General features: G+C 45.3%; 1 protein-coding gene and 1 pseudogene across 2 annotated transcripts in view; one reads left to right on the top strand and one right to left on the bottom strand.

Moving 5' to 3' along the window:
- Positions 1-16824, top strand: part of PCBD2 (pterin-4 alpha-carbinolamine dehydratase 2) — a 50132-nt gene that overhangs the window by 1969 nt on the left and 31339 nt on the right. The window contains exon 2 of the mRNA XM_082835187.1: positions 1048-1179. Coding sequence (XP_082691313.1) covers positions 1048-1179 — 132 coding nt within the window. The remainder of the gene's footprint in view (positions 1-1047; positions 1180-16824) is intronic.
- On the bottom strand, positions 14222-14631 carry LOC309959900 (small ribosomal subunit protein uS8-like; annotated as a pseudogene). The gene has a single exon. The product of its transcript is annotated as a small ribosomal subunit protein uS8-like (transcript).

Here is a 16824-nt window from a genome sequence, read left to right as displayed (position 1 = left end):
TACAGCTCAGCCCCCGGTTGCCCTTTGATAAGGAGCCCTCACATTAGTTCAGTCTTTCTGGGTGCCAGTCCCTCCCTCATCTGAGACGATAGTAACCCTGCATGTAGGGAAGACAGGAGGTACTGGTGGGCATTTATGCCAGAGCGAGAGCATAGCTCTTCTGACTTCTCCTAGAGTATCCTTATCTTCTGTCTGACATGCTGCTTAGAGTTCTTTCAGTTAAAAAACTAATAGCATGGAAAGTGTGGACCTGTTAACCAATAGAATTCCGGATTTGGGAACGTCATCACCAGGATGAGTAGGAACAAGGTGGACAGTTGCGCACAAGTGCTTCTGACTGGGCAGCGCTCTGGCCAGACAGTTGAGGGAGTTTGTCTTACTGGTGTTTCTGAGAAAACTCGTTCCACTAAAGCAGGGGCTTTTTACCTGTAGTCCAGAGGGTCTGTGGACACCCAGAGGTTATTATACAAAATCCCCTGTAAATGTGCATTTGATTTTTCCTCTTTGAGGATTGGTTTTCATTACAGTTGAAAGGGGATGGTGAACCCAGATAGTTGAGACTCATGTGAGTAAGGACTGAAGGCTGCTAAGGTGCTGTGGGACCATCCAAAGAGCAGTAGACCAGGAGTTTAGAGCCCTGGGTTCCAATCCTCGTTCTGACAACGGACTTGCAGGGTTTCCTTGGGTGGGTGTGTTTGCCGCAGTTTCTCAAGTCCTGGAGTGCTGGCCTTTGGTGATGATCTTTGGTAAGATGGACAAATGGTTGATCTCAGCTGTGTCTGTAATAAACCAGAGAAGCTGAATTGTAAAGTTTGAGGCATGTGTAAGGGGTGATAAACCCACATACAATGGAGACAGCTGATTCTGTACAGAGCTAGCCTTGTTTTTTGAGAATTGTGTATTTTGAGAACAAAGTAATCAAAGATGGTTAGAAGTTGTTGCCCTTAAGACTTTTTTCCACCTCTCTACATAAGGTAAAGAGCAGTAAATTTATTTGAATTTAACCAAACCTCTACATTTCAGGTATTAAATGTGTTCTTTTCATAGTCAGCAGATGCTCACTGGTTGACAGCAGAGGAGAGGAACCAAGTTATACTTGACCTTAAAGCAGCAGGATGGTCGGAATTAAGTGAGAGAGATGCCATCTACAAAGAGTTCTCTTTCAAAAATTTTAATCAGGTAATTATTACATATTCCTGCTTGTGCCATGGTCTATTTTTGTCACCTTAGGCTGTAACTCTTTTTTTTTTTTTTTTTTGCGATACGCGGGCGTCTCACTGCTGTGGCCTCTCCCGTTGCGGAGCACAGGCTCCGGACGCGCAGGCTCAGCGGCCATGGCTCATGGGCCCAGCCGCTCCGCGGCATGTGGGATCTTCCCGGACCGGGGCACGAACCCGTGTCCCCTGCATCGGCAGGCGGACTGTCAACCACTGCACCACCAGGGAAGCCCTGTAACTCTTTTAATACTACTGGTTGTCCGGTGCCCTGTGGGTCCAAGATCCAAATCCTTTCTTCCTTAAGAATTCAGTGATAGTTACTCCTTCCTTGTTGACAGCTGCTACCACCCAACTGGGTGAGTCTCAGCTCTAGGGGAAGAGGGTGATTTGTGTGATTTGGAAAATCAGATTCTGAAACCACTATTGCCCTGATTTGGTGTTGGTTAGGAGATTTAATTTCCTTTCAAATCTTGAATAACATTAACAGAGAGTGTGAGCTTTTTATACTGATCAGAAGGGGACATGAGTAAAAGCGGTTGAGAAACATACACCTGCTTGACTGATTTCCCCTACTTTTCTTGGATGGTTGTCAAGTTTTCTTTCTCCTTATAGTTGCATTTCTGTCTCTAAATCATCTCCCAAGCTGCACCCTCTTCTCAGATTGGCTCATTTTCTGCAAGCCCAATAGCCAGCCCTTGAAGCTTTTCTTTCTTTCTTTTTAATAAATTTATTTATTTATTTATTTATTTATGGCTGTGTTGGGTCTTCGTTGCTGCGCGCGGGCTTTCTCTAGTTGTGGTGAGCGGGGGCTACTCTTCGTTGCGGTGCGCGGGCTTCTCATTGCATGGCTTCTTTTGTTGCGGAGCATGGGCTCTAGGCGCGTGGGCTTCAGTAGTTGTGGCTCACAGGCTCTAGAGCGCAGGCTCAGTAGTTGTGGTGCACGGGCTTAGTTACTCCGCGGCATGTGGGATATTTCCGGACCAGGGCTCGAACCTATGTCCCCTGCATTGGCAGGCGGATTCTTAACCACTGCGCCACCAGGGAAGTCCTGAAGCTTTTCTTAAAAGCTGGTCCCTGCCTTTGTGATTCAGCCTTAACAGGGAAACTGTTCCATTAGGGCCCCACCCTGTTTAGAGAGTCATCTCCCATCAGTTCTTACTCCATTGCATTTATATAAGGTCAGTGCTTTAGACTATTCCATGTTTGTTCGGTTAGTTTGATAATCCTCTGGACAGATTTATTGTTTTTATTTATATTAGGTGTCAGCATCTAGAAGGCAGAGATCCTGTTGGCTTAAATAACTGTCTATTGTACATAACACAGTTCTGGGTACAAACAAGCATTTGATAAATGCAGACATTGATTACAGTGTTTGCTTGTTTCTGGAAGGGTATCTGAGGACCAGATTTCCACCAAAGAAACCTTGACATGTTTTCCTAGTAAATGCCGTTGGCTCCACTGTGCCGCATGCCCTATTCTGGTCTCCATCCATCTGGCTACCAGCCTTCTGCTGTGTCTCCAGCTCCTGAGGAAACCTGGACCAAGCCAACTCCTTGTCCCTGCTGCCCCACATGCTTGATGGCTCTTGTCAGGGGCTTAGCACTCTGTGGCTGGTGGCAGGGAATCCCATTGGTACAGTAAGCTTGTGCATAAGCTCTAGGTAGCATTTTCCAAGCTTATTAAAAGTCTTACATGTGTACAGCCTGACTTCTTTAAGCCTGGGCTAATTTATTGGGCTTGAACATGTGGCTTAAAGTACTTGAGTAGTGTTGCCTCAGACTCTGCCCATGAGTCAGTCATCCAGCCCCACTCTAACCTTGTGCTCAGGGTACTTTCGGAAATGGTGGGGGGAAGGGAAGCTGTGCAGGGTGTCCTTGATTAAGTGTAACGTTATTCACCAGGACACTTAATTTTCTTGGCTTTCCCCCCCCACCCCCTTCACTCACCTTTTAGGAGAAAGAGGCAGACGACAAGAAGATCAGCTGATGTCAGGGAACGTATTCAGAGAACCAGCACTGATATTATATCCTGCGGTTGGTTTTCTAGCCAGGCTCCTATGACTTCTGCATGTAATGGCCTGTAGTGGCAACTGATGTCATGACAAGTGTCAGTGCCCACCAGCCAAAGACCACCAGGAACATACCAATAGCTGAACAAGTTAGGCTTATTGCTTGTTGCGGTGAGGAAGAGTGCACGCCATAGGGAACCGTGGGGCATCTCAGGAAGACGGTGTTGGAAAGACTTACTACCGGATTTGGGCTGGTGTTGGTGATTTTGGAGTCTTTAAGGATCAGAGCTTTGCTCTGGGTTGGATGCTGTCTGCAAATGGGCTCTTCTATGATTCACTATTTTAATAAATCTTACCTAGAGGGAGAATGGACTAAAGTGGGGCCAAAGCTGAAACTGGTAAAGAAGCAGCAGTCACTCATTAGCCAGGAGAGGCGGGTGCTTGGTGTTTTGTGATTTGGACAATGTTCACATTTTGTTTGTGTTGAGATATCATTGCAGAGTGATATCTGTGATACTCCGCATTACATTATTGTCATGATTACAATAATCATTACAAGAGTGGTTATATTTTTGTCCTAATCCTTCATGGTGACAGAGTGGCCTTGTCTGATGTTGCTGTTGCTGTTCAGCACCAAGGCCTAGGTTTGGGTTTGGCTCCTAGCAACTTGGAGGCCTAGGTGGCAGTCCAGGCCAGCTCCCAGGTGTCAGGGCTGCTTTTCCCTTTTTTGCAACTAATGTTTAGAGTGATGACCCTTTGGCATTGATGGATCCTCACTTATCTTTCATTTATTTTTCAATACAGAAAAGGTATTTTTTAAAATTATAAAGCAATGATATAAAACATTAAAATACGACGGGAAATAAAAATAAAAATTTTCCCATTGCAACTACTTCCATCTTTTTACCTATTCTCTTCTAGTCTTTCTCCATATGTATAGTTTATTCACAATGTGGCAATTGTGCACGCAGTTAAATTTTTTTAAAGTAGTTTAATTTTTATTGTAAAAGCAATATTCATTACCAGATATTTATTAAGCCCCTTCTCTGTGCCAGGCACTATTCTAAGCTCATGTAGCTCCCTTTCTAGCAGAGAAGATAGACAATAAACAAATGAACAAATAATATAGTTTCATGTAGTGATGAAGTCATGAGGGAGAATAAAGTAGGATATTGGGATGGGGAGTGACGGAGGGGTGAGCACACTATTTAAGATGGAGGGGGCTGGAAAGGCCTCTCTGGGGAGGGGACATCTGAGGCCTGAGTAATGTGAGGGAGCTGAGCATGTGAAGACCGAAGGAAGAGCATTTCTGGGGGAGAGACAGCAAGTACCAAACTCCTGGAGCAGGAGTGATCTTGGTGTGATTGAGGAAGAGCCAGGGGGCCCGTTTCTGGAGTGGACAGAAAGGAGAAGAGGCTGAAGAGAGGGAGGGGCCAGAGCACTGGAGCCTTGTTGCCGTGCAGGGAGTTTGGATTTTATTCTGTGAAGAAAAGCCCTTGGAGGGTTTCAGGCAGAGAAGTGCCATGATGCAGTTTATGTTCTAAAAAGATCACCCTGGCTGTTCTGCTGTGAACAGATGGTAGAAGGGCAAGAGTGGCAGCAGGCAGAATGTATGTGTTGCCATGTGATAGGCTAGGCAAGAGATGGTGAGAGACTATGGGGGAAGCAGTGGTATGTGGAGAGAAACGCAGGATTTCTCATTTATTTTAAAGATAGAACAGTCCAGACTTGCTGTTAGATTGGATGTGGGGGAAGGAGAGGGTCAAGGATGATCCCAAGGTTTTGGTGGTGCCACCGGTACCATTTACTTGGCTGGGGAAAGTGGAGTGGAGAGCAGGGTAGGGAATTAAGAATTCCATTTTGGACATGTCAGGTTTGAGATACTTACTAGTCACCCCAGTGGCAATATTGGATCAGCAGTTGGTGATATGAGGTCAGAGTTCAGGCTGGGGATAACAGTTTGAGAGCTGTCAGAGGGGATAATTGTCCTGGATCGGCAAAAGAGGGCAGGTGGAGGTGCAGGCGTGGTACCTCCATGGTGATAGGAAGGAAGGCTGAGTGTATGTGTACAGATGCAGGTAGGTTGCCACGTTCGCCTTGGGAAGAAGAGGTAGTTTTCTCTTCTGATTGCTTCTGTTTTTTTAGTGAGGTCATCAGTTGAGAATGAGTCGGAGTGGGAGGGAGGAGTGTTGGAGATCTGGAAAAATAGGAAAAGGCATGAAATAGTCCTCTTAGAGACTAAGACAGTGAAGGAACTGTGAAATGTGGGCCGTTGCTGGGCAGTTCTCAGTGTCACTGGAGATTTATGGGCAAACATTTAAGGTGAAGATCTTGTGTGTTTTGTCCAGCCATGTTCAGCTGCTTGGGCACAGGCTTGGAGTACGTGCAGGGTTGGGCTTAACAAGGGCTGACCTTTTTTTGTTTTTAATTTATTTTATTGAAGTATAGTTGATTTACAATGTTGTGTTAATTTCTGCTGTATGGTGGTTCAGCTATATACACGCCTGCATGTGCACACACACACACACATATTCTTTTTCATATTCTTTTCTATTATGGTTTATCACAGGATATCCCTGTGCTGTACAGTAGGACCTTGTTGTTTATCCACTCTCCATGTAATAGTTTGCGTCTACTAAACACAAACTCCCAGTCTATCCCTCCCCCACCCCCTTCTTCCTTGGCAACCACAAGTCTGTCCTCTATGTCTGTGAGTCTTTTTCTGTTTCGTGGATGGGTTCATTTATGTTGTATTTTAGATTCCACATATAAGTGATAGCATATGATATTTGTCTTTCTCTTTCTGACTTACTTCACTTAGTATGATAATCTCTAGGTCCATCCATGTTGTTGCAAATGGCATTATTTCACTCTTTCTTATGGCTGAGTAATATTCCATTGTATATATGTACCACATCTTCTTTGTCCATTCCTCTGTCAGTGGACATTTACGTTGTTTCCATGTCTTGACTATTGTAAATAGTGCTGCAGTGAACATCGGGGGATGCATGTATCTTTTTGAATTATAGTTTTGTCCTGATATACGCTCAGGAGTGGGATTGCTGGATCATATGGCAACTCTATTTTTAGTTTTTTTGAGGAACCTCCAAACTGTTTTCCATAGTGGCTGCACCAATTTACATTCCCACTAACAGTGTAGGAAGGTTTCGTTTTCTCCACACCCTCTCCAGCATTTGTTATTTGTAGGTTTCATGGTGGCCATTCTTAACTGGTGTGAGGTGATACCTCATTGTAGTTTTGATTTGCATTTCTCTAATAATTAGTGATGTTGAGCATCTTTTCATGTGCCTGTTGGCCATCTGTATGTCTTCTTTGGAGAAAGGTCTACTTAGGTCTTCAGCCCAGGTTTTGAATGGGTTGTTTGTTTTTTTTGTTTTTGAGTTGTATGAGCTGTTAACAAGGGCTGAACTTTTGGCAGATGAATGCAGTGGAGGAACAGGGGGCAAGGAAACTAAGGATGTGTGCAAGGGAGGGTCAAAACATTGGACTTTGGAGTCTAAGCTGGTGAGGAGGGAAGTGCAGTTGTGATGTGGGAGATGGAAAGTGAAGAGGTCGGAGTGTCAAGTAATATAACCTTTTTGGAGAGCAATTGGGTGATGTGTATCAACTTTTAAAATACCCATTGTCCACCAATACCCATCGTACGAATCTAGAAATTTATCTTCTAGGTACAGTCCCCCGTGTATGCCAGATGGGTATGAGAGGATGTCCACTCTAGCCTGTGGACCTGTAACTTTTTATTGTGAGCAGGCATTTCCACATGCGTGTGTATGCCTTGCTAAGACCATGTCTCCCTCACTGCAGCCCTGCCCTTAGCAGGAGTTAGGGGAGGCCCACTGTGCTGCATGTGACAGCACCTCTCCTGGCCTCAGCTTTACACGCTGGAGGGAGCCATGGTCAGAGCTGATGACCCCCATCTCCCCTAAGAGACTTCACACTGGGTATTAGCATGTATTTTTTTTTAGTCTTTGCTGAATATATAGGTAAAAAATGTTCTGTTTTTTTGCTCAATAGGGTATGAACATTTTCCAGTTCTTTTTTTTTTTTTTTTTCGGTACGGGGGCCTCTCACTGTTGTGGCCTCTACCGTTGCGGAGCACAGGCTCCGGACGCGCAGGCTCAGCGGCCATGGCTCACGGGCCCAGCCGCTCCACGGCATGTGGGATCTTCCTGGACCGGGGCATGAACCCGTGTCCCCTGCATTGGCAGGCGGACTCTCAACCACTGCGCCACCAGGGAAGCCCTCATTTTCCAGTTCTTTACACAGTCTTGTCTTTTTACTTACAATAAATCTTCAGGAGTAAGATTACACTTGTTGGGTGTTACTTTTTTGGCCGTGCCTTGCAGCGTGTGGGATATTAGTTCCCGACCAGGGATGGAACCCGTGCCCCCTGCAGTGGAAGCGTGGAATCTCAACCACTGGGCCACCAGGGAAGTCCCGGGTGTTACAGTTTTTAAGTGGTTTGCTTATGTAGCATGTGTGAAATGGTATTATAAGTTTACTTTAGAATCCATTTCTTTTATTACTATAGAAATTGAACCATACATTTTAGAAACCTTTTCATTGACCCTGGATGGAAAAGCTACTTCTCAAAGCTTTGGGTTATTCTAGGTTTTACCATAAGAAGTAGCTAGTAAAATATATTTGGACTTTTTTCCTCTTAGAGGTTTTATTCCAAGATATGATTAGTTCCAAAGAGTCCACATGCATTTGATAGCTCAGATCGGCGCAAATACTTAGCAAATATAAATGTGAAAATTCCCGAGGGATCCTAATGGCGTAGGTGGATGAAGTGGCCGTGGGTTTTGGTTGCTGTTAGCCCACTGTCTTTCCTCGGTGGTGGTGCAAAGGTAATGGTGAGACTCTATGGGTGTTCCGAGCATGGCGGTGCCAGGGCTGAGGCAGGAAATTTCGACACTTGGAGTACTTGGACTTAGGGTGGGGTTGGCATTTGTAAAGGAGTTTTGCTTTTTTTTCTGTTCATGTAGACATAAGGAGGGAGAGGTCTCTGAGTGACATGTAAACGTATTCTTAGGTGTTTGGCAACTGCAGGGTGATAGTGTTGAAAGAACAAAATGTCAGTTAGAAACGTGGGTGTGAGCCTTCCATAAAGATACATTTTGTTAGGCATTGTCATGTAGGGACAAGTGGGAAGCTTACAAAATCAAAGGAAATGGGTTTCCATGGTGGCACAATGGTTAAGAATACGCCTGCCAATGCAGGGGACACGGGTTCGAGCCCTGGTCCAGGAAGATCCCACATTGCTGCAGAGCAACTAAGCCCGTGCACCACAACTACTGAGCCTGCGCTCTAGAGCCCGCGAGCCACAACTACTGAAGCCCGTGAGCCACAACTACTGAGCCTGCAAGCCACAACTACTGAAGCCCATGCTCCTAGAGCCCGTGCTCTGCAACAAGAGAAGCCACTGCAATGAGAAGTCCGCTCACTGCAATAGAGTAGCCCCCACTCGCCGCAACTAGAGAAAGCCCATGTGGCAACGAAGACCCAACGCAGCCAAAAAAAAAAAAAAAAAAATCAGAGGAAATTTTATGCTTTGGAAGCAGGTTTAGAAGATGAGGCTTTGAACCCGGGCAACAGCTACTCCAGATGCCAGCAGGTGGAGCCCTCCAGGGCAGGAGCCCAGGTGGGCCAGGCGGCATCACAGCCCCCTGGGAAGGCTGTCCCCAGTCTCTCCTTCTTGGATACTGGACCACCCCTGTTCAGTGCAGAAACAAACTTAGTATCAGGAATAGGTAAGAGTGGGGGTGCGTCAGCTGACCTAGTTTGGTACCTTTTGGGTGAATGAAGAGTTCTGGCTGGAGGAGATAAGGATTTTCCACTTGGTAATGGAGAGCAGGTTTGATTCATGAGAGAGGGACTGAGCTTTGTGAAAAAGAACTGTAATTCTCTGCGTTCCAGGAGGAGCTCCTGTACCTTATCTGTGCCTTATTAGGTGGGCCTGCCTGCAGGGTATTTGATTTTGTTAGATGGAATCTTACGAACTGGCTGATATTCAGCCAGATTTGACCTACAAAAATGGCTCTTTTACATGGTTCAGTCTAATAGCTTGTCCAAGTTGAGTATCTCTCACAGGGCAGGGTCCAAGCTCTATTTGTGCTTTGTCTTGTTCATCACATTTTGGTTAATGTAACTGCTGCTGTTAAAAGATTTCTGGCACTGGAGTAGGGAGGGGGCTTCTGAATGGCCTCGGCGGTGGTGGCGATGGTGGAGGAGTGGGGTTCTGTGTGTCTAGCAGCAGTAACACCCACCATATGTGAGTTTGGGGTTTGTAAAATGGTTTCTATTCCTGTCCTGGGGCTCCTGCTGTAGAGCAGTTGAAAGTTACTGTTGCTGACTTACTCTGTAACGATGTTTTATTGAGGAATTTGATAATAGGCTTATGGTTAACATTCTGAAACACTTAGTGAAGTCAAAGGCTTGTTGATACCAGGAGACAGACAACTGTTAATGAAAATCTTAACGATCCTGGCAGGACATGGGTGGAGGTCTCAGGCACTCTCCTTGTGAACGAATTAGTTCAGTTTTTATTGTTCATTAAGTTATGAGTCAGTAATTCAGTAATATAAATGTCACATCTGAGTACTCTTGAAAGTGGATATTCACTGCTTGGTGAGGGTAAAGAAACACTCTCAGTGAGGATGTTCTTAAGGCTTCGGCTTCATATAGGTTAGAAAGTGTCATTTTGCTTTTAAAGTTTAGGCTATTATCTGTGTGTCTGGGAGCCAGGGAAAGTGAAAACCTGTCTGATTATCACACCAGTTGCTTGCTCTTAACATGTGCCCACTGATGGGCTTTTTTTTTTTTTTTTTTTTGCGTTATGTGGGCCTCTCACTGTCGTGGCCTCTCTCGTTGCGGAGCACAGGCTCCGGACGTGCTGGCTCGGTGGCCATGGCTTATGGGCCTAGCCGCTCCGCGGCATGTGGGATCTTCCCGGACTGGGGCATGAACCCATGTCCCCTGCATCGGCAGGTGGACTCTCAACCACTGTGCCACCAGGGAAGCCCCTGATGGGCTTTTTTAGCCAACTAGAAACCTGAGAAAGTGTTCACAGTTGTCATTGGAGTAGAGAGTAGAGACGCTACCTTTTAGTAAACTTTACCTAAAATTTGGGAAGCTGGTAAGAATATCTGCGTGGTGTTTTCATGTTGGTTTTCACTTTGAAGTTATTCCCGGAGTCCCGGGGAGTCCCGGGCAGGACACGCTGATGTTGTCAGGTGGTGGCTGGGACGTTGGTTTGGTGTCCACCAGGGTAGGGAAATTAGAGCCTAAAATGTTATCATTTGGAGTCTTGCTTCTGCTGTTTATGTCATAGAAGAGGTTTAGAGCTGATGTGTATTTGTAAAAACACATGTGATAGATAGACAGAGGGAAATGTAAAACAGGTGTAAAAAATGCAGATATGACACCACACTGCAGTGTGAAAATGTTGTGGTGATTACACCGTCCTTTAATAAAAATGGACTTTTAACTGCATCGTTTTTTCTTAGTAGTATAGTAAACCTTCTGTTTACACAACTTCGCCTGAGTATTTTGTAAAAGTCAAACAGCCAAGAAATATAATTTCCTCAAAAGTCTTTGTCTTGCCCTTTTACAGATGGCGTAAAATCAGGTGTGTAAAAAATAAAACGCAGTTTGAGCTGACGTGAAAGGTATTTCAGATTTATGCTTTGCAGATGATATTGGTATGATTAATGCATTCATTACTTTTTTTTATTGCTTTTCACAGATAATGTACATGATGCATGGAAAATGTTGTGGGTTTAAATCTTTGCCAGGTTTAGACTGTGACTATCAACAGATGTTATCATATAAGTACTATAATTATTATAAAATAAAAAATTTGTCATGAAATGCATTGACATAAATTTCATTTATGTAAATTGCTTTCATTAGTATAAAACCTTAGCGTAGCTGTTAGGGTTTGTGAAGCACTTTAGATGAGATTAACTTGGTATAATGTGGTCACAAATGGGCTGCTTTAAATTTAACTGACAAGAAAATAACACTCAAAAGTTAGGAAATTACTGAGGCATTTGTTTTCAGCCTGTGTTGCTGGTACCGCTTAAATAGGCTGAATATGAATTAATAACAATGGACTGCTGGCTCGATAATTACGGAAAATAATTTAAAGGAGACCTTAAGTAATCACTTAAAAGTATTTTGGTCTTGTTTTCTGCTCTGTTTCTGTTTTTCTTTGGTATGCCACTCCATTGTTTCAGTACAGCCATTATCAATAGTGTTTAGGTTTGCACAGCAAGAGTTTTGTCAATAGAGTTTTGGTGCATTAGGGCCATGACATAGAAACTTGCACTCAGCTGTTTTGAAATACGGACCTTGGGTGCCTGATGAAGAGGCTTTATCAACTCTTTATCAGCTCTTCCGAGCAGTAACTACAACGCTGCAGTCATGTTCCTGTGGCCAGGTGGTGACCAGTGGCTTTCTCACCTCAGGAGGCACGTGGCCTACCAGAGCTCACCTTGGCTCTGAGCTCTCTGTGTGTTGCTCTTTTCTCTACATCCTTTTAAACAAAACAAAGCAATGCATCCTCTTCCCTGTTTTGCAGATAATTTACCATCATATTGCCCTTCTGATCCAGGCTGGAATGGGCCATTCTAACTAATTCACTAAAATTAGTCCTCTGAATTTTACGGAAGGACACTGAACCAGACTGTGATCATGGACTTGCTGTGGTCACACAGGGTCATGTCACAGTTAGTAGGCGCCAGACTCATCTCTGGTTCCCACAGCAACATTTTTAGATCCTACTGTGATATAGAAAGGTGTTTTGTGTTTACTTTTTTATTTCTCCTGGGAGATATCTTGCTTTCCAAGGACTGCTTGTTGGATTACTTTTCTGCCTTAGATGGGTTTGACAATACTTCCCTGAGAAAGGGGCTGTTCACCAGCTAGGACAAACAGAGCTGTGCTTGTGTGGGAGCAACCCAGGTATCACTGTTGAGCAATCAGACATCATTTAATTGTATCATTAAAATCAGTCTTATCAAAACAGCAAACGCCACTAATGAATCAGTTTGCTCCTGTGCTCTCAGCCAGTAAGGCAGGATTGTGGCCTTCTACCATATCATTCATCAAACTGACTTCAAATGCCCTGTCCTTGCCACTGTAGCACTGACCATGGACACGCACCAGGTGCCTGGAGCAGACCCAGTTGGGGCTGGGCTGGGAGCCACATGGTCTCCCCACTGAGAGCCAGAGGGCCTGGCTCTGTCAGGATCAGAGAGCGTAGCGAGGTCCTTGAGCTGGCAACCACTGAGGGGCTGGCACTGCTCTGGGCCCAAGGCGTGGAAGGAGGAAGATGCAAAAGAAGCAACTGATTCCGTTCCTGCCCAGAAGAATTCCCAGTTTTGTTGGGGAGGTGGAACATCTGCCTTGCATAAAATATTGATAGTTGATTTTTTAAAATATTTATTTATTTATTTTGGTTGTGCCGGGTCTTAGTGGCGGCATGCGGGATCTTTACTTGTGGCACGCGGACTTCTTAGTTGTGGCATGCATGCAGGATCTAGTTCCCTGACCAGGGATCAAAGCCGGGCCCCCTGAATTGGGAGCACGGAGTCTTACCCACTGGACCACCAGGGAAGTCCTGATCGTTGATTTTTAAAATTGTCATGCTAACTGGGCACTAAAATCTGAAATACTAAGAAGCTGAAAGGTGTAATCCAGGAAGTCTGCCTGGAGAAGGGGGAGTTTTGATAGGTCTGATAGTTTTTTTGAAGGAAGGAGCTACGGGGGAGGGGTTGGCAGGTGGCACAGGTCAGGGACAGGGAGAAAGAGGGCACATCTTATTTGTAATGTGTGGGGCAAGTGAGGGCCCTAAGGTTGGTTTAGTGAGCTGGGCTGAAGACTGGCATGGAGGATCCTTGTGCTGCTCTCTCCCTCGTTCAGTGTTGCCTCAGGTTTAAGGTATCTGAAAGCAAACTCTTATGGTCTTTCTGTCTTTCCTACAAGAACGTTTCCTAAAAGAAACTTGTTTGTTTGTCTCAGGACCACCATTCTCTCAAGCACCCAGACATGAAACTGAAGAATTATCTTGGTGATCAGTCACCAGGAACTGGTCAGTGACTGTGCTTGGTCTGGGTGCACGTCTCCTCCCCCTAGCGCTCCGGAAGGAGCTTCCTCATGGCTTTTTACCTCTAGGCCCTCTCTGCCTTCATTGGCCTGCATGCTGTTTTATTGTGACCAAGTTGGTATCTGCTCAGAAAATCCCAGTTCCTTTCTGTTACATCTTACAAGACATCATCTTCTCAGAGGTTTTCAAAGCTGCCCACAGTCTCTAACCTTACCTCTCATTACTTCTCTGTAAGAGGCCTCTTTAGTCTGTTAGAGATTAGAACTGTAAGGTACCCGAGAGGTCGCCTAGTCATCCCTTTCACTGAAGAAGTGGGGAAGCCAAGGACAGGGGGGCAAAAAACATTAGTGGCCATACTGGAACTGGAGCTAACACTTACAGTATAGTAGGGGAGGGAGAGCATAAACAAAGAAAATAACGCATGTATAATTGCCACTTATGGTAAGTGCCATGAAGAAACATCCTAATAGCTAATGCTTGATGAACACTCCAACTTTGGGCCAGGCACTATGCTGTAAGGACTTTACGTGTATTTATTCATTTAATCCTCACAAAACCCTGTCTTCCAGAGAATATTTACCTCATTTTACAGATAAGGGTACCAGAGTTTAGATTAAGTGATTTACCCAGGGCCCCGCAGTGGAGTTGGGATTTGACCCAGGCAATCCCTTCCATTTGCCAGTGTGGATACTGCCTCTCCAGCAGAAGAGACGGTTGAGAGAGAGAAAATGGGAAAACTGAATTCAGTTGGAGGAGAGCTGTCAGGGAAGACCTCTCCAAGGAACTGATAAGCTGATGCATTTTCTTTTTCTTTTATTTCCTTTGTCCATTGAGACATTTCATTTGCACGTGTGTACTACATCCCTAGGAAAAGAATCCCAGGATTTTCTTTCCTTGTTTTGTTTTGCTGCTTCTTTGTCCATGATGCCAGCTGAAGTTGTCAGTATAATGAAACCAAATGGGCAATCTGCCATTTTTTTAGATCTTTGAGTTGCACATCAAATCTGGGACTGATCACTACACACTTGTTTAACTTGCCCATGAGGTTCACAACAATTTTCCCAGCTCTGTGGTCATCAGTGATTTCAAATTCGCCAATGTAACCATTCTTCGTTATTACTGTTAGAAACTGGATGATGACTTTGGAGCACAGTCTAGTAAGAACCTGGTGTTTGCATCTCTTTGGCATCATTGATGTTCTTGAGAGCATCAGCCAGGACATTCACATGCACAAATATGGCGGCCCAGAAAGGTGACAGGAAGAGGACAGGAGGGGTGAGGACATGGTGTTATGGGAAGTGGGCAGGCTGTCTGAGGACTTAGAGGATGAAGTGGAGGCGGGAGGGGGCAAAAAATTACATGAGGAGAATAGTAAGGAGGCTGTTGCATTCATCCAGGTGAGACATCATTACTAGGTGGACACAGCAGGAGATTCTGGACTGGATAGTGACAAAGGGGAAGCAGAGAGGTATAGAGGTTGGAGCTGCTTTTAGTAGTTTACATGAGCAGGAACCAATGATGCCACACATAACACTTACAGGGAATAAAAATATCAAGAGAAAACCCAAGTTTCTCTACAAGGGAGGAGTGGTGATGGGTGGTGAGGAAGAAGAGCAGGAAGTGTTAAGTGTGACTTTCAGGTTTAGGACCCAAGGAACTGCGTGGTTGGGAGTGACACTTACTGAGCTGGGGAAGTGTGGGAAAGGAACAGGATTGGTGTGCAGGGATCAAGGTTTCTGGTGTGGATATTGTTAAATGTGCGTTGCTACGAGACATCCCAGTGTCAACCCTAAGAAGGTGGTTTTGTGTCTGGGTTGTAGATAACTGGGGAGACATAGATGTGTATGGAACCAAGCCAATGTAATAGATGAGGTTACCCAGGCAGAAATTATAGTGTGAGAAGAGAAGAGGGCTCAGAACTCGGTCCATTTAGGGGTAGGATAGAAGAGGAGGTGTTGGCAGAAGACTGAGAAAGACTTTATAGTGAAATAGGAAGAAAATCAGGCCAGTGTTGTACACAGAATCCAGAAGAAGATGATGTTTTAAAAGGGAGAGAGGGGGCTTTCCTGGTGGCGCAGTGGTTAAGAATCCGCCTACTAATGCAGGGGACGTGGGTTCGAGCCTTGGTCTGGGAAGATCCCGCATGTCGCGGAGCAACTAAGCCCATGCATCACAACTACTGAGCCTGTGCTCTAGAGCCCATGAGCCACAATTACTGAGCCCATGAGCCACAACTACTGAGCCCACGTGCCACAACTACTGAAGCATGTGAGCCTAGAGCCCGTGTTCTGCAACAAGAGAAGCCACTGCCATGAGAAGCCCGCACACTGCAACGAAAGGGTAGCCCCCGCTCGCTGCAACTAGAGAAAGCCTGTGCGCAGCAACGAAAATCCAATGCAGCCAAAAATAAATAAATTAAATAAATAATTTTTTTTAAAAAAGGGAGAGAGGAATCAGTTCTGCTGACAGTCCAAGTAAGATGAGTACCAAAAGATGATCACGCATTAAGCAACATGGAGGTCATCAGTGGCCGTAGGAAGGATCGTTTGTGTGGGATGGGGGTGCAGGGCAGACTGGAGAGGAAGTGGAGCTCATGTGCCTTACATAGATCTTTGTAGCCACAGACATTAGCCTCTTGTCTGTTCTTTCTGTTTGTAATTCAACCCTTGCATTATCCTATTTGTTAGTGGTTTTCTTTCAGCCTTGTTTTGATATTAAACCTGTGAACATTAGTGCTAGGACGGATGAGGCTATTGAGGCCCTGTGGTGAAGTTGACAGTGAACCAGTGGTGGGATTAGGATGTGAGTAAGTGCAGCTTAAATCATGCAACAGAGGAATGTGACCACTTACTTTTGTCTCTCTGCATCTAACATATAAGTGCCTTGAGGGTGAAGACTTGGGTTGTGCTTGTGTACCTCTCCCACCGTGCCCTCCCAGCGTTACCTAGGTGTTTTGAATACATGAAGCCCCTTGATTGGGCTCACATAGGTGATCCTAGTCAGTGCCCTTAGCCCCAGGGGAACATAGTGCTTTTGTCTCCTACAGGTTACTACCTAAAACCCTTTCTCACCAGGGACTTCTCCTTTCTCTCGTTTCCTTACTCCTGAACACAGATGTTTCCTAACAGTGACCAACTTACTTGGCTGCTAAGTTGGTATGTATGATGGGATGATCTTTAGGGCCGTGGCACCCTTCCCAGAAGAACAGCATTGATCGTGCCTCTGTTCTGCAGGCAGTTTTGGAGTGTCGGAGAAAGAAAGGGGCCGCTTGTGGCATCTCTAGTAAATCACCTCCACCGAGGAGAGGCTGAGGTTGGCACTTACTCGATATTGTGGCTCCGCGGCTTCAGCCACCCACACCCAGTCTTTTGTAAATCTTGGTGTCCTGAGGGACCACGGCAGGTTCTGCCAGGACTCCACAGAGCAACACACTGCTGCAGGCCTTCTACCTGTTATCCATTAGGCAC

Source organism: Leucopleurus acutus, assembly GCF_964270905.1.
Source record: "Leucopleurus acutus genome assembly, chromosome: 3".
In the NCBI taxonomy this organism is placed as follows: domain Eukaryota; kingdom Metazoa; phylum Chordata; class Mammalia; order Artiodactyla; family Delphinidae; genus Leucopleurus; species Leucopleurus acutus.
Note: the sequence above shows the minus strand (reverse complement) of the source record. Positions and strands in the feature narration are given on the sequence as shown.